The 26,581-nt window shown below is 37.9% G+C and overlaps 2 protein-coding genes across 3 annotated transcripts in view; one reads left to right on the forward strand and one right to left on the reverse strand.

The window, feature by feature from the left end:
• Window positions 1–1,311, forward strand: part of LOC137408412 (DNA polymerase lambda-like) — a 36,353-nt gene extending 35,042 nt beyond the window's left edge. The window contains exon 12 of one of the 2 annotated variants that reach the window (XM_068094934.1): window positions 940–1,311. In XM_068094934.1, coding sequence (XP_067951035.1) covers window positions 940–1,043 — 104 coding nt within the window. In that variant the 3' untranslated portion in view covers window positions 1,044–1,311. Of the gene's footprint in view, window positions 1–932 lie in introns of both variants that reach the window. The other variant, XM_068094933.1, reaches the window with a different exon arrangement.
• A 4,461-nt stretch (window positions 1,312–5,772) lies between these two features.
• Window positions 5,773–26,336, reverse strand: LOC137408849 (uncharacterized). The gene is made up of 3 exons (XM_068095431.1): window positions 26,252–26,336; window positions 10,954–11,131; window positions 5,773–6,217 (listed from the first exon to the last, which is right to left on the reverse strand). Exons 1-3 carry the CDS (start codon window positions 26,295–26,297, stop codon window positions 6,025–6,027), a joined length of 417 nt encoding a protein of 138 aa, XP_067951532.1. The 5' UTR covers window positions 26,298–26,336; the 3' UTR covers window positions 5,773–6,024.
• Between the last annotated feature and the right edge of the window lie 245 nt (window positions 26,337–26,581).

Raw genomic sequence — 26,581 nt, forward strand, 5'->3', positions numbered from 1 at the left:
TACTTTATGATATAGACTATTCCTTTGTTAGTGGATTTATGTAATTTGTATTTTGACATGGTGTATCTTGTAGAAATACTTTAAATACTATTTGATTTTTTACTGAAGTTTCTGGAAAAAGTCACTTATAATGTGCAAAGTTTGGAAGACTGCCAACGTTTATGTAGGTTTTGAAATTAATAAAAGTCATCCTATTTATGTACATCACTTGCCACATTTTAACGTGTGTTGGCTGAGTGTTTGCACACTTTATATAATTGATTCTGTGAGATGTATTGATTTGAGATTCAATTATTACAGCGTGATGGATATGAGTGATGGAATCGGATAGCATTAGTGAGCTGCATAATGAATTTCGTGTCTTTTTCTATTGTTTTTGTCTCGGTTGGTGGCTGTAACAATAGCTGTCTGGGATGAAGTAGTTGGAGCTTTTGCGGTAAATTCCTTAAAGGTTGACTTGCAACAAAATTCACATTACAGTTATTTGGTATCAAAAGATTCGCCATGTCTTACTCTGTTGTGTTGTAGGTGCAAAATATGTGGAAATGTGATTACAAGCTCTTAAAAGCTAAAAAAGTGAACATTTAATCGCAGCCACACGAGACCGCCGTAGTTTGGATTCCCTTTCCAAAATGGCTCAAATGGGACGTAGTTGTTACAAGATGGTTTCTGTTTACATTTTCATGCAACCTCATTCGTCGAAAGTTTCACAAATATACTTCACGTATTCAATAAAACCATGTCTATTGTTCTTACGCGTCTGTTTTATCGTCATTGTCAGGCCAGGCACTCTAGCCCAGTAGCCCATGGTTTAGAGAGACAAAAGACACTTATCCTTGGCTTACATTTACAGATTCCATTGGTGTACATTTTATTTTATTAGTATAAATGGTTCGCTTGTAAATATTCTCAAGTCATTGTATTTATTTCAGAAAAAAGAGATCGTTCATCACGGTGTAATTGTGGAAACTCCCACAGAAGAATCTGTTTTCGACTACCTTGGAATTCCATATCGACCACCACAAGAGAGAGATCATGAATAGTTCAATTTTACTATATTTGTTGTTTGTCTCGTGTGAACGTTTTTTTAATTGTCTCAAACTTTTTTGCTATGTTTATCTTCCCAGTGTTAAATGAATATTTATAGAACACACTACATACTTTGTATTATTTAGCAATAGATTAATCATGTTTTCAACTATTATAGCATCTGCCTCATCAGCAAATCATAATTGTTGTCTTCATTCTATACTGACTAGTTTGGTGCTCAGTGAGAGATCATTCGGTGTAATAACTATGCGCACAATTGTTCTGGAATGCATTAAGGCAATTAATAAGTGTTAGCGTGTTGGTCTATCAAGCCTAATGTCACGAGTTCGAAACTAACAATTGAACAAACCTTTGACACCGCTGAAAATGTTTGCAGGATTTGAGTAGACAGAAAAATGTGCCCGATCAGTTTCGACCTCTAACATCCAACTGTCTACCATTTCTTTGCAATCACGAGGAAGCAGTTTTGGCATCGCAGATACCAACTTCTCCAAGTCACTTTTTTTTCTAAGGCCACTTTTCGTACAGTCCTACGGGAATTCGCAGCCACCGGTCTTCAATTGGGTTGAAACCCAGACTCTGAACCACCCATAGCATTCACTTCACACACTTCTGGCCCAACTATTCATGGTTTATGTAATTCAATGACAAAGCATCTTGAAACCTTCAGCTTGTTTCTCTAGTGCAGTGGTTCTTAGTCATGTAGGAAATATGGAACCCTATCATGGACATGTACTTTGAGCCATTTATAATAAAAATATATATTATATTGGTAAATGAAGTAACACGCTCTACTTTCACTAAACACTTAAGACTACTTGGCCGAACCCATTGGCTTCAATAGAACACAGGTTAAGAGCCACTACCCTAGTACTAAAACAAACCTGATCACTAGGTAGCATATCCTTCTCTTAATTCATCATCTCCGATTAAAATTATATATGCACAACTCCAAATACGCCATCACTGATGTTGGATGCTTTACTGTTGGAATTATGTGCCAGGACATACAAAATTCTTATTTCCTGACACATCGCAATACCGAATGATTATTAACCCAAAGGATAAAATAAGTGCAGCCATACCTCGACATATGAGTCTCCCAACGTATGAGAAATTTGAGACATGAGAAAAATTCCAAGCAAGTTTGTGCCTTAAGATACGAGACAAATTTGAGATGTGAGCATACGAGACAGTTTTTGATGCGGCTAGGTGGTCGAATACGAGGGAGGCCGCTTATGAGAGCAGCATCGCTCAGCCTTTCCTGTCGTATCAGTTTGTAAGTTTAAAGAGGCCGGGTGAAGGTGAAAGTGAGTAGAAAAACGAGAGAAAAAGTGTGAGGCTATAAAAAAATTAAAACAATGTAATTAGAATAAAGTTTAATGTAGCGTAGGATTAAAAACTATTTTTAAGTGTGAGTATGGTGTGTTAAGTTCACTTAAGTTAAATTTGAAGTTCGTGTTACCCAGTATCACAAAAGTGTAGCATACCACATGTATTGCTGTCATGTCTCTCTTTCACACTGTTGTTAGCAGCTGCTGCCTGTCTCGAAGGTAAGAACTTCATACAGCACTGTACCCAATAATGTTACATTTTATTGCAGACCATCCATAGCCACTATATAGGTATTTGTTACTTAGTGAGTGTAGGAGGTGAATTGTAACAATTAAAAACACATTCTTAATAAAACAGCCGTAATAATATCCTCTTTTTAGGTGGTTATTTTAGAGTGTGGGAATGAGTTAATTTATATTTAGCTATTTTATGTAAGAAAAATTGATTTGAGTTAGGAGAGAATTGAGAAATGATCTCTGTTCTGGAATGCGGAGTGTAGAGGTATGACTACTAGTGCAGGACACGAGTACTTCTTGACCAACGAGTTTAGACTCGCCCTCTTCTGTTCGAGTAGCTGGTAGTGCTGGGCACAAGTACTTTTTGGCCAATGGGTTTTTGGGTATCGGGTTCGCTGAAACGGGTTTCATGTCTAAAATTTCCAAACATCACACATATCTTAAAATTTGCAATGCAATTATAATTCTATTCAAATTATTTATTATTTTTTACTAATTTCTATTGACCGGTATTCGTTCTCATAGCGTAAAGCCTGGTTCCCATATCCGCCGCAAGTACTGGCGACAGCACCACAGGGCTATCAGCAGTGAAATGTGAACATACGTGCCGATTACCGCCGGTCAACGCAAGAGTTCAGCGCTGTTCAACTTTCGCGAAAAGCCACAGGCAAAACCTCCCCAAAATGCACTGTACAGATGAACATCGGTACTTTCGAGACGGCATGGCTAGCGGTCATTTTTATGCGATCACCAGCGACGCAGCTTGGTGGGAACATTAAGCCTGGTTCCCATATCGATTGCTAGACTCCGGTGGTAACATATGCAGCAAAACGCTTGCGACACTAGGCTCAGCGGCATCTGTCCACATAAAAGTCACATCGTTAATAATATCGTAAACATAATTGTGTAATAAAATAAAATGTTCGCTCACCATGCCGTTCCTATAATGGTGACCTTTAACCGTACAGTGCATTTCGGGAAGATTTTACCTGTGGCCTTTTGCGAAATTTGAACAGCACTAAACAGTTGCGTTGCCGCCGGCTACTACCGGCGGTCCTCGGCGGTACCCGGTGCGTACGTTCCCATTTCACCGCTAATAGCCTGCAGTGCTGTCGCCGGTGCTTTGCGACGTATATGGGAACCAGGCTTTAGGCGCCGAGCCTATCGCCGCAAGTGTTTTGCTGCGCGAGATTACCACCGTGGTCTCACATTCGATATGGGAACCAGGCTTTAACAGGCGGGTTGTTCAACAGTGTTCAATGGGTAGGGCGCAACAGGCCGAGTTTTTGTTCACTCTACTTGACAGATTTGTTTACCAAAACCCGAACTCGCAAGTCAAAACATGAACCCGCAAGATCGAAATATTCAAAATTTCTCTTACTCGAGACAAGATAAACCCGAGTTTTATTACCTGTGTCCAGCACTAGACTGCACCCCCTTTCGTGAATCTACCGACCATGACTGATACCAATAGTAATTGCCTCAGTCTTTGCTCAATCATCCCAGGCAATATTCTTGCTTCGCACTTTTTAAATCAAATGGAAAACAACCATGTGCATGTAATAAATATAGTGTACGACCAATGAATTTTCATCTTGCCAGTCTCTGGTTATTTGTAAGTTGATCCTTAATAGTTAGGGAGAAGAAGCAAAAAGGAGAGACAGAAAAAAGAATTAGGAAAAGAAAACAAAGAAAACAGAAACAAGAAAAGGAAAGATGAGGAGAGATGGAGAGAAGGAAGATCACTGTTTTCTGACTACTTTCTTTTTAGAATGAGCTGAGTGAGGTCCATCAACAATCATGTCTTTTTTCCACAAACATTTTTATTATTTCAACTACTCTGTGTACAGAAGAGTTTCATTTTGCTTGAAAGATCATGCATTGAAATTAACTTTGTTGTAAAGAGAGATAAGATTTGCTTGCTGGTCTTCGGTAGCATGTATGTTGAATAGCAAACATATAAATTTAACAATCATATGCTGCCATTGCAAAATCAATGGTCACTACACTTCCAAATGAGTAAACTGGCAAGCATTGCAAAAGCTTAAAATGTTATCAAAAACTAAACAATAAAGGAAAATTGACAAGTATTAATTTCACAGAAGCTTTTAACTGACGAAGGAAAACAAAAGAGACATAAATAGCCTCATAAACCTCAGTTCTATCATTAATTAATAACTGAATATAAATAACAAGATTTTTGCCAATAGATTAATATAAACATATATAATACACCGGGAGCTGATTAATAACATTGTGAAATACACTTGACAATTTATTGGTCCAAGAACCAAAGTTGGCTCAACTTGACAATCAACATGAACATATGAACTCTGGTCACCCGATTATTTCGGGCTATATGGAAACCCACTTACGAAATACAATAAATTCTCGTGTAGAAGTGGCAACCATGTATCGGCGGTATCCAGAACCTTTCAAGTTGTTTTTTGAGTTGCAGGTATACAGAGTGTATAACTGCATCCACCGTTTTCCATACCTTTAACACATTTAATTTAACCTTGCTACGCGAGTCATTCCCCAAGTTTACTGGCTCTATCCGTCGTCACATACAGACTTTGACTGACGAGGTCGCAATAGACCTGTGAATGTTCTCACCTTTGCGGGAGCATACCCTACCTTCAGCAAATTATTGTATAGAAAACAAGTACCAAATCAGCAAGCAAATTTTGAAACATGTCATCGAGACGGAATTGTGATGTCATGTTTAAATTTAAAGCTGTGGTAGCTTTGGACACTACCAACCGAAATGCTACCACAATTTTTGCATTAACGAAAATTAATGGAGATTTCACATGACAGTGACCACGACTAATGACTTCATTATGTCAGGGTATTTCCTAGCGTCTTATTGTTGAATAAATTATTTCTAGCATTTGGGCATTTCCACAGTTAATTCAAGTTGTATTAATGATTATTAACATTAAACATCTTGTTTAAATTTGTTAAAATTTCATATAATTCTTTTATATAGTTATATTTATATATTTTCATTATATGTAACGTCAAGTGTCTCATGCGACGATACCTTAACCATGAACGTAGTGAGAATTTACAGGTGTAATTGTTAGACTGAGTGTATAAGTCACACCGCGAACTTTTAAACCAAATTTTAGATTCACAGGTTCGGCTTATCCATGAGGATTTACGGTACGCCTTTGAAAGAACAATAACTCTTCAAAAGAAGCCTTCAAGTAAGAAAATACATGATAAAACTATGAAATATTTAATTATTTTTGTTTTAATATAACTCTGGTGATTGTCTAGTTTAGCTAATCAAATTCACGCATAGCTTTGCTCAATGTCTAGTTTAGCAAATCAAATTCTCACATAGCTTTGCTCATTATCTAGTTTAGCCAATCATAACAGCTTACAATGCACATCACTAACTAATAATTGTAAATTTCCGGTTGTACTTATCTTGTAAGAGTTTCTCGAGATACGCGATGGCCTCGCGAGTTTTTTCAGCATAATGATCTTTGAGAACAACTTTTGCATTTTCTATGAGCGGCACTGGGGGCCTCAATTTCTCTGCCATTTTTTCGCCATGAGCTAAGAAACAGTCGCTTCTTCGCTTTCTACAAAAGACAAGCTATTGATATTAAAGATGATCTTAGACAAAATTTTAGGTGATTTTATCAGAAAGTATTGTTATTTTTTATCAAGAATTTGCGATTGTTTTTGATGTTTGAGGTTGTGTGATTGTCAAGATGTTTCAACATTAAAATCGACAAAACTTACTCGTGGTTAAACTTTTGTGAAAAAAATATATGCGAAAGGGCGACTTTAGTTGCTATCGTTGCTATAGTTGATATCGGCTAATGCATTGAAGTTGCAACGTTACGCGTCTCTATCCTGTCGGTGGTCTCTTTGCAACTATAGACGTCCTCATCGCACTTTCGCTTTATCGGAGCATTTTAATTGTGATCAAGTTTTCTTGATTTTAATCTTGAAACATTCTGGCAGGCAGATCACCTCAAACATCAAAAACAATCACAAATGATAGAAAAATATTGATACTTTCTGAGAAAATTTGCTAAAATTTTGTGTACATTTATCTTCAAGGACAGTCAGATTCAAAATCCAAATGTCTGCTGCAACTCAATTTTTTTAAACATGCTTTGCATGTTAATACTATACTATTTTTATTACCCAGGCAATGTCGGGCATTTAGCTAGAAAATATATAAATTTAGTACATAAAAAATTTATAAAAAAATATATATGAAAAATATAAATATAAACTAAATTATATGTAAAAATTAAATAGAAAAATTAACGATGAATAAACAAGATTTTAAATCTCACTTCAACTTTACACTAAAAACATGAGATTGGAGTTGTAGCCGAAACTGGTCAGTATACAGGTGGCGCTAATACAGATACGAGCTAGTCTAACTTAGTATGTGTGCACTTTAGAGTAACATAAATTACATGTAGTTATATTTATTGGCTTTATATTCAATAGTTTGGTATAATTCACTTTGAATTATGATGATCAGCTCTTCCGCTTTCATTAGTTGCAGACATTTTTCATCATGAGTGCAGAGAGATTTTGTTTAAGTGACTGTAAGATGTCTCGTCATGTTTTTGCATCATTGTTGTTTTAACTTTAAGAAAAGACTGTCTTTCTTTTTGACCACTAGTGCAACCCATACTCATCATTCGGGATAAATTATTTTGAAACTAAAAGGAAAGATATACAAGTAAAATCCTGTTTAACATTTATATTTATCATTTTTGTTTTACATTTACCTGTCTAACTGTTTAACAAAACGAGGCATTGAAATATAACACTAAGAGAAACATGTCATGCGTATAAATACTTAGTCTAGGGAAACAAAGTTATAAATAGGTACCATAAAACCTCTTAATTGAATGCCAACCTTTTTTGAACACAACCTCTATTTGACGGCCACTATAGGAAAAGGGTTGAAAGATAAAGCTCCACCCTTCAATTGAACGCCACCCACATTTGACCGCCATTTTGACTTTCTTAATCTTTACAAATCCATCGCAGCATATTATCAGTTAAAAAGTGTTCACAAAATCGTACTAATAATGACTCGATTACATCAATAACAATTAATTCTTTCATTGTTTCCGTTCGCATCAAAGTCCGTTTTCCAACTCCAAAGCTTTCAGGTTTTTTTGTTAAAGCTTAGAAAGCACCATGATAAAAATAATTAATAACTGTATCAAGCTAATAGTAGTTACTTGTATAATGCGGTCTGGATGCTTCAACGTATGTTGAAAACGGTTTATATTTACGATGTTATATGAGCAACTATTTTTAGGCTAAAAGTTGTGCTTAGTGAGCCAAACTTTTACATGTTGCATTTGTGCAAAATGCAACGGGTAAAGGTTTTGCTCAGCTAAAAAATTGTTTGGACACTGATATCAAGTAGTTCAGCAGTGCAGAAAATGTATTGAGGTCAGAAGACATTGTTGAATGTATTGGGCAGCCGGAAAAAAATACTTGTTTCATAGAAAGCAACAATCAGAACGCAACTGGCCGAGCAAACGATGATATAGTTTTATTTCAAAAATGCTAGTTTCTGTTTCTGCGTGTAATATAAGTATAGTTCGTTTATGTACTTGTTCTTGAATATATACTTGTAGCATTTGATAGATTATTATTATACAACTTATAAATGTGCAGATTTATAGCATTGTATCTGATAGCATCATTGCAGCAATTTGATCTTTCAATTGATCGACGCTCGTAACTCTTCTTCTATTGCATATAAAAAGCTAGTTTTGGCTGCAAACTGTAGCAAACATATCCATGAATACAATGGGCTTTTATGCAACATTGTTAAATATAGTTTTGAAATTGAAATATACCTTCAATTTTAGAACAAAATAAAAAAATTGAGCTTCAACAAATTGCACAGCAGGGTACAGGCTATAATACCATTGCAGGCTAATTGCAAGTGATAGATATCGATTGGTAGAGATATTTTTTGAATTCCCAATGCATATTTATCTAAAAACTGCGACAAATTGGAGATATTTGTCAAGATATTGACATTGGAGATATTAACAAGTTTATTGCATTCAGAAGAATGAATGTCGCTCTGTCCAAAAGAGCATGCAAAATATAGTGACATCTGCTTCACCCGTAAAAAGGTTAAATTAGTCTTCCCCAGACGAGCTATTTAAAATATACAACGCCAGCCTCTATGTGAGTGCCACCTTTATTTGATCCTATTATAAAGAAATGGTTGAACAATAGAGCGCCATGGCATTCAAATACATGCTTTAGCCTTTACGGTAATTATTTTGCGCAACTACACAACGCTGCATAACTATACAGTAGAAACTCTACGAAAGACCAAAGTTCCAAGTTATGAAACATTTTTTCGTAGAAATATTATTCTAACTTACAAAAGTAGCTTCTGGGCTTTTTGTCGTTTGGCAGGAGACAACCATTATTCAACCATTATTCCACTATACAAAATGAAAAAATATTATAGGAAAATATTATGAAATTTCTGAATTCATTAACAAAAATCAGCCGGAAAAGGTGATCTTATTGATCAGATTATCTCTCAGCTCAACAATATTTAGCTTGTACATTTTAAAAAAATTGTTAAATGGAAGAAAAAATAAAATAAATAAATGGAATGAATAAATAGATCGATTCTTCGTAAAAAATGAACTAAAGAGGCTGTTAAATGTAGCAGTTAAAATACAAGAAAATGTAATTAAAAAATAGCAAAACAAAAAAGCAAAGAAAAAATACATAACGGAAAAGCAAAATAAAATTTTCATATTGCTGTGTGTGTTCATTTTTAATTTACTTTGTATTTTTTATGTATGTGCGTGTGTGGTGTGTGTGTTAGCAGTCAACCATTTGCACCCTCTTCCTACCTCTTCCGACTGCCATCCTCCCACTCCCTGAGCTCTCCACTTAGATCTTTCTAGTTGGTCTATGCCAAAGATAACCAAACATACCATTCATAGTTTGTATTCGTTATTTCTATGTTCTTTCTTTTTTCAGTGCTGTACTTTTTCCATGACAAGCAAATACTGCACGATGCACAGTCGAAATATAATCATCAACCAAGTTGAGTGCTATTACTCTTTTTCTGACGCGGATTTGAAGTTTTGCCCACATTAAGGTACTGTGCGATGATAGTGTTGTGCGATATGACACCACATGCCAAAACGATATATTGGCCCTGTGAACTATCGATATCGTTCAGTATCGAAACCTTGGAATTATGCTCTCTCGATATAGATTATTGGTCGTTTCACAAAACAAAATCAGAACTACAAAGGCGATAATCGTGTCCAAATACAAAAAAATTAGGAGTTGTCGTTTCTCTCTAACTATATTTAAGAAACTTTTATGAAACCTTTTTTTCTACCTCGCCGGTCTGTTTCTAGAGGATTCTCAAAGATAAAGGAAATCCGCGGACTCGCAAACAAGTTTTTAGGAACTAGTGCTGTGCCGATATTGAGTCACAAAAGCAGGCAATAATTGATGTTGGTTCTGCCAAATAAACACAGATATTCATCATCTTGACATGATATCGAAAACGTCGATAGACCCGATTACAGAATCGACCTACAAATTGCCCCAAAATGATATCGTCCAACACAAAATCGACACCTATCTTGCAATATCGTTTTATTATGCAGCACTATGCGATGAGTGTTTCGATAGACATTCACACGACGCAGATTAACGCAGGCAATTTGTTAGAAAAGATAAGGAATTCTATGCCAGAGGTCATAACACTGCACTCCTGCATCGTTAAATCGCAATAGGAACGACTGAAGTGTGGAAAATGTTTAAAATGGAATAGCTTGCACTGCATTTTCCTGTGCATCATTCGTAAATGCCGTGTCAGTTATTCACAAGCATGAAACATTTGACAGAGATTTGCGAGTAACTGAACTTGCTTGGCTAGTGGAGTTGTCATCTTTTGCCATTTTCATGTGGCGGATGACTTGCGGATGAAGCTCGTAAGGGAAACAGAGTATTTCGTAAAATGAAGTCAATACTTTATGTATAAGCCGTTTTGTCTGGGTGATGTCATTGTTTTCTCTCAAATGAGTGAGACTACATGAACACTTATTTAGACTCCATGAGAAGTCTCTAGTCTGATTCTATGCACTAATGAAGTGATAGTACAATAATAAATTTAGTTCTTAAGGCAATTTATCAAAAATTTTAATGTGTTGACAACTCCAATCTACAACATGCCATAACTTTGTGGAATCATAATGATTAGTATAAAAACTTCACAGAATTCTCATATTCTCAGAAATTATTTAAATTCACATTCTCACTAAATACTGACCTTTCTGCTGACTTCATTACATCAAATCCAAAGAAAGCGGCAATTTCCTTGAACAAGCTGATATCATCAACAAGACCCCGGTAAAAATATACTTTCAATTTCCCTTCATATTCTGTAAGCCAATAACAGTGAAATTTTTTCCACTTGAATAGGTAATCCTCGTACCAGTCGACAAAGCCTGCAATATGTGAGTAACATTAGTAGGTTCACTTCAGTCACAAGAACTTACTCATTCTGGGATGAGTGAGTGGTAGTAGAGCACCTGGTTTTACAACATATGTATTATATTATTATCATATAATAATATTAGGCCTATATATTTATTATATTATACTAAAATAATATTATATTATAATAGAAAAGTATTATATATAAGTTATGACATAATGTTATATATGATAATAATATTATATAAAATAATTTTATAAATTATGTGTTACCGGTATATTGAGAAGAAGATAAACAATAATTCTTAAGTAGCTCAACATTCAAGTTAATGAATAATATTATATAATCATTATATTATACTATAATAATATTATCTCATAACATTAACTTGAATGGTCGACATGTCTATCGTCATTACGCGTCTATTTCGTCATCATTGTAATGCTGTCACTTTGAGCACTGATATCTCAAAACCTACCGTAAAAATTCATTTAATTTTTAACCTTAGCTTGAGGGAGTGCCTATGATCCTCTGATAAACATGACGAGCCTGTTGGTCACCTGTGACATTCAAATAATGCTGCAAAAATCATCTGCGCTGTTTGGCAGGAAGTATGGGTCACATGATCAGATTATGACTAGACGATTAGACCAAGCCGAAACAAAAATGCAAAGTAGCGAGCATCTATATTTGATACGGGCTTTTCGGTAAAACCCGAAGTGTTTGTCATAAACTAGTGCTACGATACCTTTTATATTGAACCTTTTATTGGCCTTTGATTTCTCGTGATAACATCACGTGTCAAAACGATAACCAAAATGTTTGAGAAGGTCATCAAAATAAAGAGATTCCAAACTACAGCGATTTCGTGATGGCTGCGAATAACTGTTCGTTTTTGAGCTTTTAAGAGCTTGTAATCACATTTCCAAATATTTTGTACCTACAACACAGCAGAGTAAGGCATGGTGAACCTTTTGATACCAAATAACTTTAATGTGAATTTTGTTGGAATTAAACCTTTAACAAGTTGAAGCCTTGGCCCGGAATAATTTGGGAAGCTGTTTTCCCCATCAGATCCTACGCCCGAGTAAACTTGGCTGATTAGTTATGCTTTGTTTTTTTTGTACTTTCGGTTTTTATACAATCACAAAATTTGGATCCCTTTGTGGGCAATATCTTTTTAGTAGAAATGCGAAGTTTCAAATCTATTGGACTATTAGTTCTTGGTGCAATACCGGAAGCGCTTTTAATCAACCAAGAACTGAAAAGTAGCTGCTGACAAAATATAAGTTGATAATATGACACGCTGAGTAAAATTCTTGGTAATGAGCATACAAGTCTATCTCTTTATTATATTATTAAAGCACATCAATTACATAAGTACTTTTATCATATATTTCAGTACATCAGAGTCTTGGTTTTCGAATGAGCCTATATTCAATACCCAAAGAATAATAGAACTATGAAAAACGGTGTCAAAAGTATGTCCTGCAATAAAAAAAATCTTGGTTGTGGCTCAAAATCTCTATACTTTTTGATAAAATTTTTTTAAACTTTAGATTAGAAGCATTTAATTTGAAACAAACCATTTATGCTTTTGATTTATTTTATAGTTTGTATATGTACATGTGTCTACTAATAAATACATGGACTTGTGACAGTGCTCTGATAACTTGAACGCTCTGATAACTCGAACACTTTTGCTCGGCCCTGTGAAGTTTGAGTTATCCATGTTTGACTGTATATATTATAATTGTTGTATTGTAGTTGTTGTATTGTATTATCACGATAAGTCTTGTATCACAGAAAACACAGCTAACAGGTAAGAAGCACATAAAGGAACTGACTTAGTTAGCAAGCCCATAGCTATGGGTTATTAGACAATTATGCGATTATAGCACAGCTAAAAGAAAGCTGACTGCACAGCTAATATGTAACACATCTCCCTCACTATTCTGAGTTTATGGTTAGTCATGACCTTGTTAGAACTTAGAACTGTCATAGTAATCAGGTCGTCTTCTATTACGAGTAGGATATCTGGGACTTTGTACTGGCCTCTCATCAGGTACAGATTGGGCAGGTTGGATGTTAAGATCATTTGAAGCTGTGATGATATTGTCATTGGTCGATGTATCATTAACTTGAAGTCTAGCTTGTAGCTGATTAGCATGTCGTCTCCATACACCACGGTCTGTTCGCACAGCATACAGTATGTTACCCAGCTTGTTAATTATCGTTCCAGGTATCTACTTAGGTCCAGAGCTATAGTTCCTTGCATAAACCAAAGAGTCTACTTCATACCATGATGATGTAGAAGATGCTTGACCTGGTGAAAGAGTTTTCTTGTTCTGAATTGGTTTCAGCAAGGTCAGTGTATTTCTCGGCTGTCGTCCATGTAGAACTTCAGCAGGTGATTTCCAGTTCAAAGAGGGATGAGGCAAACATCTGTAAGTGGTTAAAAACAGTTGTAGGGCAGTCTTGATTTTCTCCCCTCCTGCACAATTCTTCTCTACAGATTGCTTAAGAGTCTGGACAAATCTCTCCGCTTCTCCATTCGATGCAGGATGAAATGCGGGAGATGTTATATGTTTAATGCCATGCATGGTGCAGAACTGGTCAAATTCATTTGACACGAATTGTGGGCCGTTATCCGTAACAATAGTCCGAGGAAGACCTTCATGTACAAAGATTTGTCGTAGCACGCCAATTGTGTCCTTAGAAGTAGTTTTTCCTACATCTAGCATAGCAACGTACGGATATCGGGAATGTGCATCTACACAAACCAACCACATCTGACCTTTAAAAGGTCCTGCATAATCCAAATGAATTCGTTCCCATGGTAGTTGGGTGGACGGCCAACTTTGGTAAGTCTTGGCTGGGTCATTAGCACAGATTCGGCAAGGTTCACAAGCTTTGATTAGCTGTTCTATGTCTGCATTGATGCTAGGCCACCATGCGTATCGACGAGCAAGCTGTTTTACTCTTTCTACACCCCAATGTGATGTATGCAGCAAGTCTAACACTTTACTCTTCAGAGCCCGTGGAATGACAACTCTAGTAGTGCCATCACGTTGCAAAAGCACAGCCTCCCCATGAACAAAAAGAGACTCCCTCATATTCCAATATGGCCGCAAATGTTCATAGCTAGCTGTAAGCTTACTGAGCCAAAGGCCATTCAGTATCCACTCTTTCACTATCTGTAGTGATGTGTCTTTCATGGTTTCTTGTTTAACAGCCTCATCGTCAAGGGGACCATGATCGAGCTCCTCTTGTATAGTGTGTGAGACCTCAATGCTCTCCTTCTCTTCATCATGGTCAAACTTCGGGTCTGCCCCTATAGGTAACCTGGACAAGCCATCTGCATTGCCGTGCTGTGCTGTAGGTTTGTACCTGATGTCATACTGATAAGCCATCAGTGTGAGGGCCCATCTCTGCAGTCGCTGAGCTGTTAAAACGGGGATATTCTTTTCTGGTGAAAACATGGCAACCAGGGGTTTATGATCAGTAATGAGCGTGAAACGTCTCCCATATAGATACTGTCTAAACTTAGTCACTCCATAGATGATAGAAAGCGCTTCTTTCTCTATCTGTGAGTAATTCTTTTGGTGCACGCTCAATGTCTTTGATGCATGTGCTAGTGGTCTTTCAGCTCCATTTTCCTCTTGTAGGAGTACTGCCCCAATTCCATAGTTAGATGCGTCTGTTGCTAGAACCAGCGGTTTACTCTGGTCAAAATGGGTAAGTTTGGTAGCCTTGATGACACTTTCTTTAAGAACATGGAAGGCCTTGTCACACTCGTCAGTCCAGTCAAACTCGACATTTTCACGAAGAAACTTGTAGAGGGGGGCTGCTTTGCTAGACAGGTCAGCAATGTATGAGCCATAGTAGTCGATCTTGCCCAAAAACGCCTGTAGCTGTTGTAAGTTCTGTGGTCGTGGAAGCTGTTCAATAGCCTCTATTGCAGAATTCGAGGGAGTCTTGCCGTTCTTGTCTATTATGTGACCTAGGTATTCAACAGCATTCTTAAAGAACTCACATTTCTCTCTTTGTATGCGGAGCCCATACTCCTGTAGTCTAGCTAAGAGTTTGTCGAGGTTAGACCAGTGCTCACTCTCACTGCTACCAGTGACAATCAGATCATCCAAGTATGCTGCAACTCCAGGTGAGTCAGCAATCATTGAGTCCATGCATCGCTGAAACTGTGCAGGGCTTGATGCCAATCCAAAACACATCCTGTTGTAGCGAAACAAACCACATTGAGTGTTGATGACACACAACTTCTTTGCATTATCATCTAACTCTAGTTGAAAGTAGGCATCTGCCAGGTCTATCTTGGAAAAGTGTACCCCGCCTCTCAACTTCTCTAGCAACTCTTCAAGGCTTGGTAATGGGTGTTGATCAATTGATATTTGTTGGTTCAACATCTTGAAATCACCACATATACGCACTCTTCCATTTGGCTTGGAAACTGCTACTATTGGAGCAGCATAATCACTAAAGTCCACATGTTCCAAAACACCAGCTTTAACTAATCGATCTAACTCTTCTTTTACAGCTTGGCGTCTAGAGAATGGCACTACACGAGGTTTAGAAAAGCTTGGTGTGCTTCCTAGTTTCAAGCGTACTGGTACTTTTACCTTTTTACATCGGCCAAGACCTGTCTTGAAGACATCAGAGTACTTAGAGGAGAGTGCAGCGATTTTGTCCCTAAATCCAATAGGGTTACTTCCTGTGACAGTACAGGTAACATCACAACTACCCTGTGTCAATATAGCTAGCCCCTGCTGAGAGACCGAATTTGTCACTCCAATCTAGACCAAAAAGGTTTGAGCCTTGTGTTGTGTTTACAACAAGAAGTTTGAGATTTTGTTTTTCTACATCTCCTACCTTCACACTAACTGAACATTGTCCTTTAATCTGTAACTCACTCTGCCCATATGCTTTAAGATGGGTACTGACAGGTAAGAGGGGGGGTGATCCAAGACTTTGGTAGCCTTGCAAATCAACTATAGAGCAAGTAGCCCCTGTGTCCCATTGAAACATTGCATCATGACCATTGACAACAGTTTTGATCCAAACCTTTCTATTGACTCGTTGGAAAAGATTATCTGAAACTGCATGTACTGAATGATAAGGTTCACTTGCATCAGTGAGCACACTTAACACAGAGTTTTCAACTGTCCTAGCAGACTGTTCTGTCTGACTTTGTGCTGCTGTCTTAGCCATACAGACAGCCTCAATGTGATCTTTGACCTCACATTTCCTGCAGACAAATGCTCTGCAGGGACAATTTTTTCTGTCATGTTTAATGTAACAGCTAGGGCAAGACTTCAACATACCTGTGTTCTGTGCATTAGCTTGTTGCTTTCCAATGGTTTGTTGACCTCGGCGTGATCTTTGCTTGTACTGACCTGACATTTTGTTTACTGTGTCTTCAATAGCTGGAGAAGTTGTCTCCCCCTTGAGAATTTTATCGGTCTCCTTTGTCTTGATGAATGCTGTAGCCTTCTTAAGAACATCATTAAGAGAGGGATCAGCATCAAGTAGACACTGGCGACGTACATCAGCATGTGGCGTCTCTTTAATGATTATGTCACGAATTTGTTCATCAACATAACTAGTGCCACAGCCTGTGCTTTTGCACGTGAAAGCACAGTGCCGTGCGAGTCCACGAAGTTCTGCAGCCCAATCAACATAGGACTGACCAGTCTTCATCTTACATTGAGAAAATTCAAATCTTGCTGCCTGAACATGTATGGTATCTGCAAAGTGTTCATTAAGTTTCTCCGACAACTCAGTAAATGACTTGCTTGTAATATCCTCTGCGCCAAATAAGTTTGACAACAAGTCGTATGTCTCAGCTCCTACCCAAGATAGTAAGCATGCTCGTTTCTGACTGTCATCTACCACCCGATACACATTAAAGTGCTGATTGAAACGTTGAAGGTACTGGTTCCATTTTTCTTTACCCCTGTCGTATGCTTCAAACTTGGGTATGGCGACAGCTACTGGTATTGATGCAGCACTATCACTCTTGGTAGCTTCAAACAAGGAGATAAACTGCTTCTGTAGATCAGCGTTTTGCTGCTGGAACTGTTGTTGCTGTTTCTGCATAGCATCGATCAAAGCTTTTATGTTAGGATCCATAGCAAGACAATAGAAAAATGCTGGCTGTGAGTCCACAATGTTCGTTCCTGACACCAGTTGTTGTATTGTAGTTGTTGTATTGTATTATCACAATAAGTCTTGTATCACAGAAAACACAGCTAACAGGTAAGAAGCACATAAAGGAACTGACTTAGTTAGCAAGCCCATAGCTATGGGTTATTAGACAATTATGCGATTATAGCACAGCTAAAAGAAAGCTGACTGCACAGCTAATATGTAACAATAATAATCTTATAAAATCGAATAATTATTCTTACAATTAAATATTGTACTAATCTTATAAGAGTTGTTAGAAAAATATCATCGTCATTTCCTTTACTTTCACTGCTTTGGACATCAGTTGGAATACCAAAGTACTCATTATAAGTGTCCAAAATGTCAGAGTCAGGTAGAATCGGCAAAAGAGAAACGATTACTTTTCAGTACTTCTACGTTAATTACAGAGACCTTTGGCAATTGGACAATGCCATAGACTGGTGAAATGTGCACGTTTTTTTCGTGAAATGCGCAAGACTTAATGGTTCTACTCTCTGTCACACGTTTCGTTTGCCGGTCTTAATTTTGATGAAAAAACGCTAGTCAAGTTGTAACGGTGATTTTAGGCCAAATTAATCTGTCATGGCTTGTATAATCCAATCAGATGGGTAAGGTTTAGGAAATTTTCTACAAATAATAAAGACTCGGTAACATATTTAAATAGGTTTATGTGTTTTGTATCGTTATTATACGTAAACAACTTCGTTGGAAAATGGTTAAATTTGTTGATGAGATTTCGGTACAAGGGTTTGCGACAGCCGTTGGTGAATATTTTTTGTGAGTTGTGTGCACATATGCATTTATCATAAATCTCCCAAACAATCGCTTCGCTCGTGGGATTATTGTCAAATAAATTACACTATATGGAAAATAGAAAACATGTGTATTGGACAGTTAAATTAATCGCTTTGTGTATGATACTAGCTTATAGGAAGATTAAGTTATTTACAGTAGGCTTCTCTATTTTGAACAATCCCGGAGTGCAGTACATCAGCCTCAACGATTGATTTAATTCAATTGACTTCTACAACAAAATTAAACAAAAACAGAAATTACTGCTAACAACATACCTGGTTGTTAACCACCCATGGTGGTAAAGGTAATGAAATCACATCGACTAAATTGTGACCTGCAGTGGCGTGGCCCTAGGAATATATATGTAGATTGCACTATTGCGAGATCACGCAATGCTTGAAATTAATTAGCCTCAGTCGTGCCCCTCAACATCACAATAAAAAGAGAGAGCTAGTGCATAATATCATTGGGAAAGTATAGTATGGTGCTTGGAATCTGAGTTATTTATCATGAAAATAATCTGTACATGGAGAGCTAATGAAACTGATTCCTTTGTCATCGTCATTGGTTCTCTGGAGTTGTCCTACCTTCGCATGCCACTAGCGTCATTATCGTAGTTGATAAATATGAGCGGTAAGCGATAAAAATAAATAGTAAGAGCACACAACACCGAATATGAAAATTTTGACGTCACAATTTCTGAGCCTATACCATTGAACATTTCTGCGGTAGAGCTCTGGGGAAATTCTATAAACACCAACAAATGTCTGTCTCACTAAGTCAAACAATGGCTCATTTGAAAGCCAAGATATGATCGGGAAGAGTAAGTACTTACAATAGCTCAGCAGAATGTCCATGATCAATAGGAGTAAGTACTTATAATAACTCAGCAGAATGCCCATGATCAATAGGAGTAAGTACTTACAATAGCTCAACAGAATGCCCATGATCAGTAGGAGTAAATACTTATAATAGATCAGCAGAATGCCCATGATCAATAGAAGTAAATACTTCCAATAGCTCAGCAAAATACCCATGATTGGTAAGAGTAAGTACTTACAATAGCTCAGCAGCATGTCCATGATCGATAGGAGTAAGTACTTCCAATAGCTTAGCAAAATACCCATGATTGGTAGGAGTTAGTACATGAAAAATAAGTCTCATTGTCATTGCAACTATGTATCCAACTGAAAACTTGACTAACTGAACAACCCTGTGATATGGGCAAAGCATTATTACTGCATAAGTTTAATTTATTTGAGGCATTTGTAGAACTTTGTCTCAATTACCGAATGAAAAGTGATGAATTGCTAAGTAATTTATGTTTCATTTTTTATCATAACATGAAATATTATACTATTATTGTTACAATTGGAAAGTTTCATAAATTTTATTATCATTAGTTCTGTAATTGGTTTGTTATGATAATTGGATTAATATTACATCAGTAAAATCTCACGTTTCTGATGCTTAATCTATATTTGGTATATAAATCTCAAAGTTTGTTGATCATGTATGCATTTATAAAGATTAAAATCTAGGAACAACAAACTTTCTCAGCACTGGAATTGCACCCGGAAACCATCCGTCTGCAGACGGGTATTCTATCCAATACACTACGCAAAGCTCGCCAAACTATTGTATAACCGTTCACATGCTTATCACAACTGCCATTCCTTAATGAGGATAGGTTAAAATAACACACTACACGCATCAGCTAGCATGCTTGAAGATCATGATTGTGTGAGAGATCATAGCGCAATCTTTTCTCTTAACTCTAGCTAAAGTTATAATAATGATTCTTATTAAGCTAAACTTATTCTAGCTCAAGTTAAGAATTTATTGGGTAAACTCATTGGGTAAAGAAATGTAGCCAATGGCAACTACATACCTCTCACCGTTTATAAGCTGTTTTAAATCTTGAATGAATGTGTGGCATAAGAAGTGACAAGTGTTTTTCAACAACCTGTTTTAGCTATGCCTTGGGCTTTCAAACATATGCATCAGCTTTCCAATATAATGCATTGGCCAGACAAACACAGAAACAAACAAAGAAACACCTTCATTTAAAAACTAAAATAGGTAAAGTGCTACTACAATTTGATTACATGCGTGCGTGTCCAGAACATCAACCGGAAGAGACCGGTCCTCGTTTATTTCCGCAATCAATGATAACAGAAAAAACAACAATAACACATACGACTTAGCTCACGGACTCAGTGGTGCAAAGACACATGTGTAATACCAAACATCCCCATGGTTGGAAAGTGTGTGTGGTTATGCTGGAGTATAGTCTTTCATCCAAGTGGACGATTTGCGGGTTCTAGTTGAACGTCTTATGTTGGCCTGTGCATTGGCGTTACGGTTGGAATGTTCAGTTTCCGTGTGGTTGCTAATGGAAGTTTCCGTGTCACGACTAGTGTTATCAGGCATGGTTTGTGGCCTTGGCGCAGTTTCAGCGTGGTTGCTAATGGAAGTTTCCGCGTCGCGACTAGTGTTCTCAGGACTGGTTTGTGGAGTTGCTAATTCAGGTTCTCCAGGTGGTGGTGCACTATTTTCTGCTAGTAGTAGCCTAATGTCTCGCCTATTCCTGTGTGTAAGGTCATTGTCGAGTTGTATGGCATACGATCGACTGGTCAGTCGTTTGTTGATCTGTGCCTCTCGCCATTGTTGTTTGTGGTGTCGCCAGTCTCTAACCAAGACTGGCTGGCCTTCCGCTAATGGTGTAAGCTCTCTGGCTTTAGCGTAGTAACTCTCTTGACACTTTTGATTTCGGGTTTGTTTCTCCCAAAATCCATTGTTCGCTATGGACACACTACATTGTGGCAACACTGACCTGGTTGGCCGACCGATTAGTTGCTGAATTGGGCCTGTGGTAATATGCTCTTTTGTTGTGTTTCTGTATTCTAATAGCGCTAGTTCGGGCTCAGCACATCTGCGCAGTATCCTTTTGATGACCTTCACGGCTGATTCCACTTTTCCATGTGATTGTGGGTAATAGGGTGAGCTGGTAGTGTGTTTAAAGTTCCAGGTTTTTCTAAAAATAGCAAATTGATTAGACGTAAATTGAGGTCCATTGTCAGTCACAACCTCTTCAGGAATGCCTAGTCGTCCAAAGCAGTTTTTGACGCTTCGAATTATAGTCTCAGCAGTTTGGTTATACAGTAGCTCGTACTCTAAATAGTCAGTGGTATAGTCAACAATGGCCAGGTAGTGTGTATTGTCGCTTTCAAATAAATCGATCCCCACCTTAGTCCATGGTTTGATGGGAATTCGGTGATTGAGTATGGTCTCCCTTTGCTGTTGAGGAGCGTCCCTCTGACATTGACGGCATATTGCAATATAGTTCCTAATGTCATTGGTGATACCTAGCCAAAAGACGGTGTGCCGAGCACGTCTAAGTGTTGAATTTATACCTCTATGGCCAGTGTGCAAGAGTTTAAGGAATCGTCGTTGCAACACCTTCGGTATAATTGTCCGTTGTCCCTTGAGTACAATGTTGTTCTCAATGGTTAATTCCTCTCTAAAGTGATAATATTTGTCATATGTAGTGCATTTAGGAGCATTCCAACCACAGTTGATAAACTGTTTGAGTGTTTTGAGTTCGTTGTCCTGCGAAGTAGCTGTTCGGATTTCATGAGTCATCGCCAACAGGGGAGTCAGTCGTTTGTGGGTCAATCTGAAAGATGTGTTCGGGGAGTCTCTGGTGGTTTGGCGAGTCAAAGTATGAGTCACGTGAGAGTAAGTCAGCAGTCACCTGTTCAGTCTCTTTTTGCCAAATCACTTTTATGTTAGGGTATCATTGCGGGTACAGTAGCATTGCCTGTAGTCTCCTTGAAGCCTAATGTATGGATTTTTAAAATAGGGGCTAAAGGTTTATGGTCAGTGTCGATAGTTACATTACGGTGTCCAAAGATATACTGGTCAAAACGTTCTGTGCTAAATACTATAGCCAGGCATTCGAGCTCAAGGGGTACATAATTCTGTTCTGAATCAGTCAAACTGCGCGACATATATGCTAAAGGTTTGCCTTCTTGCATAAGTGCGGCCCAGATTCCGGTTGTCAAAGCATCCGTCTGTGCAGTAATAGGTTTGTTGCAGTCAAAGTACTGTAAAGTTTTAGAGCCCGTTAGCAGTCTTTAATCGGTTAAAAGCATTTGTTTGGTCATCAGTCTATTGAAAGTCATGTTCGTTGTCATGTTTGAGTAAACGTCGCAGAGGTTTAGATTCTGCAGCCAAGTTGTTGATGAACTTAGACATATACGTCACATGCCCTAGAAAACGTTTCATGCCTTGCTGGGTTGTAGGTGGTTTCATTTTACTGATAGCAGCAATTTTGTTATGATCAGGTTGAAGCCCGGCTGTTGTGAGTAGGTGTCCAATGTAGGGTAGTTCATCTTGAAGGAACTTTGATTTGGATTTGTTGAGTTTGAGTCCAGTCAGCCAAGCACGTTCAAATAGGGCTTGTAAATTGCAGTCATGCTGTTTTCTGGTGGTTCCATAAATAAGAATGTCATCAGCCACTACCGTTATGCCATCTAGTCATGCAAGAGCTTCTGTCAGTCGTCTTTGAAATTCCTCTGACACTGAGGCAATTCCGAACGGCATCCTCAGGTACTCATATTTTCCTTTTGGAGTCCAGAAAGTGGTCAGATCCGTAGATTCGTCAGCCAGGGGAATTTGGTGAAACCCTTCTTTAGCATCGCATAGTGAGAAATATTTGGCGTTGTTCAGGTGTGGTAAGATGTCATCTAGAGTTGGCATAACAGAATGATTGCATTTGATACATTGGTTGAGGTTTTGTGGATCTATACATATCCTGATCTTGCCGTTTGGTTTGCGTATGGGCTGTAAATGGCCGATCCATTCGGTTGGTTCATCTACCTTAGCAATGACTCCACGCTGCTCTAGTTCATTAATGGCATCTATGAGGTCATCTTTCATAAAAAATGGCACCTTACGAGGTCGCATTTGTATGGCTCGAGAGTCAGGTGTGAGTTCTATTTTATACTCTTGTTTGAGTCTTCCAAGTCCAGTAAAAATGTCATCATAGTCCGTCAGTAATGTGTCAATGTGTTCATCAGTAGTCGTTGAGTTAACGTTCTCTTGATTGCCGTTTGGTACCAATTGAAGTAGGTTGAGTTCTTGGCACGCCTTCCACGATAGAAGACTGTGCTGCCTTGTTTTAACAATTAGAAACTTCAGAGTCATGTACTGTCCCTGTTTGTTTTGTACTGGGAGATGTGTCCAGCCTAAAGGAGTACAAGTGCTTTGGTCATACAAAGTCAGAATTGTCTTAGTGGGCTCTATTCTTGGTCTGCCCAGTTTGTCATAGTCACTTGAGTTTAGGGTATTGCAAGTAGCTGCTGTGTCCAGTTGAAATTCCAGTCTGCACTCAGAATCAGTTTCAGTCGGTTTGGTCGTAAGAGTGGCTAGTAGTTTACAGTCTCGTACTGATGTGAATATAGCACTTACACTGTGTAATTCGACGTCATCGCCTGATGAGTAATTCCAAGTCACATGATTGGCGATCTCTGCGTGGTTGTCAATGTGGTTGGACGAACATCTCCGGGATCTGCAGTAGGCAGCAAAGTGGTTGAATTTCTTACAATAATTATACGTCTTGCCATACGCTAGGCATGACCGCGGCGAGTGAGCGTCCCCACAATTTCTACAGTTTGAGTTCTTTGACGGTCTTGTGGTGTTTGATTTACTGAAGCGAGAAGTGTCTGTCAGTCTGGGCTTGTCAGTCTTACTCTCAGCAGTGTCGCGGCAGGGTGGTCTATGTTCGGCCAGGTTAACCTGTGCTGTTGATGGTTCTAACTTCGAAGTCATAAGTTTGTAGTCAATAGCAGCCATCTCCTCACGTCTACATAATTCGACAGCTCTGTCCAAGTCAGTGACATTTAAATCAAAAAGTTTCTTTCTTATCTTGTCATTGTCGATACCTAATATGAGTGCTTGCAGCACCAGTCTGTCTTATAGCTCCTTCAAGTCACACAGTCTTGCAATAGCGTGTAGTTCAGTGAGGAATTCGTCTATCGTCTTATTCCCCTGTTTGCATGTCAGCAATGAGTGGGTCTTGGCTACGAGATTGATTCTCGGTTTGCAGTAGTCATCAAATTTCTTTATAACTCCGCTGTAAATTAATCTATCAGTAGCGTTGGTTCAATTAAAAGAATCGTATATTTGATTGCCTCTACGACCTATAGTTCTTAATAGGTAAGCCCTCTTGATTTTGTTCTCAGCGTCATCCTTTGATGTTGCCGTGAGAAAGAGTTCGAAATCTCGTTTAAAAATCTGCCATTCTTCGGGTAGGTTAGGGCCATCCGCCAGCGGTTTTGGTGCTAACAGTTGCTCCATAGTGTGGTGCATTGGTCTCTGTGAGTTTTAAGGTCGCTTCCTCACTTGGGGTACCATGTAAAGTGCTGCTACAATTTGATTACATGCGTGTGTGTCCAGAACATCAACCGGAAGAGACCGGTTCTCATTTATTTCCACAATCAATGATAACAGAAAAAAACAACAATAACACGTATGACTTAACGCACGGACTCAGTGGTACAAAGACACATGCGTAATACCAAACAGTAAATGTCGTATATGTTAGTTAAAATTAAATTTTCTTTGCAACAATTATTTTATTGTTGATGCAACGCAAGGTATTTACTATAATAAGAGCTGTGTACATCCATTTGTCCAGAGCCACAGTTGGAAGCAGGGAAAAAAATTGCATTGCATGAGGTTTGAACCCACGGCATCCCTCTTAGCCACCCTGAACACTACAACCTGCACCTAACATTCACTTTCCAGGGCTTATAACTATGCACATACTTATTCTCTGCGCTTTATTGGCACACCTGACAATCTCTCATGACACTCAGGATTACTCATGACTGTCAGGATGCTCATTAAATATGAAGTATTTTTAAAAAATGAAAGCCTTTTTGGACTCGGTCAAGGGGAGATAATTTTACTATACAAGTCAGCATGGCCCATCACTAATAAATTGATTTGCTCGGCAGATTTTGCCATAAGCAAAACTAAAAGCTATTCTTTCAACAATTCTGAATAAATTCTGTTACTCTGCTCTCAAGGTTTGACACTGCTAAGCAGTCTTTATCGAATGACGGAGGAAAAGTCTACAAATTTTGCAACAAAAGCTAAGAGAAGACAACTTTATTTTAACCAAGTGTAATTGCCGCGTGAAAGAATTTGTAAACATTGTTAAGCAATTGCGAATTAACGTACTGTAGCTATATGTATGTAGTCGATTATCGATCTAGCTAAAATATTATTCCTCTGATCACCTATTTTTACAGCGTTAGTTTTGGTACTCTGAGAATTTCAATGAACTTTGTTGGATAGCCTAATATTCATCACGAAAACAAAACTTATCATTATCATTCAACCTCATTCTTCAGACACGTATGGGCACGCTAAAAAAATAAGTCTATCGCATGGTATGTCCATCAATACAAACAAAATATATATTACTGTTCCTTTAATCCGAATGTCAGCAAAGTTCACTGCTAGCTCAATTTTGTACTTTGTTCATCAAACATATTTAAACATTACAAAAACAGCAAACGTAAAATATTGTTTTTAGTTGCACTGAAAATATAAAAACAGCCCAATTTGTTAACATTACGCTATATGCGCATGTATGAAGTATTGAACGGCCAAAAATAAAAATTCATGTTTTCATCATTCCAGCAGCTGATCGCATGAAAGACAGACCAAGGGGCACAATTCTATAACTGGTTCAAACACAAACATATGTGTGTGAATTTGCTATTGACTAAAGTTGTTGAGACTCCTGTGCCACACCTTTCCTGATAACATACCATCACTAGTTTGGTAACATCATCACTAGGTCGATAACATACCATCACTAGGTCGATAACATACCATCACTAGGTCAATAACATACCATCACTAGGTCGATAACATACCATCACTAGGTCGATATCGTACCATCACTAGGTCGTTAACATACCATCACTAGGTCGGTAAGATAACATCACTAGGTCGATAACATACCATCACTAGGTCAATCACATACCATCACTAGGTCGATAACATACCATCACTAGGTCGATAACAAACCATCCCTAGGTCGATAACATACCATCACTAGGTCGAGTATCGTTGCCAGATGTCATATCTTCATGCATTAGAAAGTCATCTGACACCAACCGATTAATTTTCCTGTACTTTTTGTTGGTTTTCATCGCATGAGCCTTGTTGGAGGGTGGTTTTGAGACAGCAGTATGTCTAAAAGAAAATTACTGATTTAAAAGGTACATGTACATGCCAAATAAAACTTAGATTAGATATGAAATGTTGTTTTGCTAAATATTTGGTATCAAAGGTTATGCAAACATATACATATGAGTTACAGGCTAGGGGTTATGAGCAAGGTTCCGATCTAATGGTCAGAATTCAATACTGTCATAAA

This window comes from Watersipora subatra, chromosome 11 (assembly GCF_963576615.1).
Source record: "Watersipora subatra chromosome 11, tzWatSuba1.1, whole genome shotgun sequence".
In the NCBI taxonomy this organism is placed as follows: Eukaryota; Metazoa; Bryozoa; class Gymnolaemata; order Cheilostomatida; family Watersiporidae; genus Watersipora; species Watersipora subatra.

Bases quoted from the DNA above. Each gene is read 5' to 3' on its own strand.
- LOC137408849 (XM_068095431.1), bottom strand. From the start codon at position 26,297: ATGCATGAAGATATGACATCTGGCAACGATACTCGACCTAGTGATG. The intron at 11,132-26,251 runs GTATGTTATCGA...CACATATTGCAG, and splicing joins CGATACTCGACCTAGTGATG to GCTTTGTCGACTGGTACGAG. The intron at 6,218-10,953 runs GTCAGTATTTAG...TGTCTTTTGTAG, and splicing joins GTAATGAAGTCAGCAGAAAG to AAAGCGAAGAAGCGACTGTT.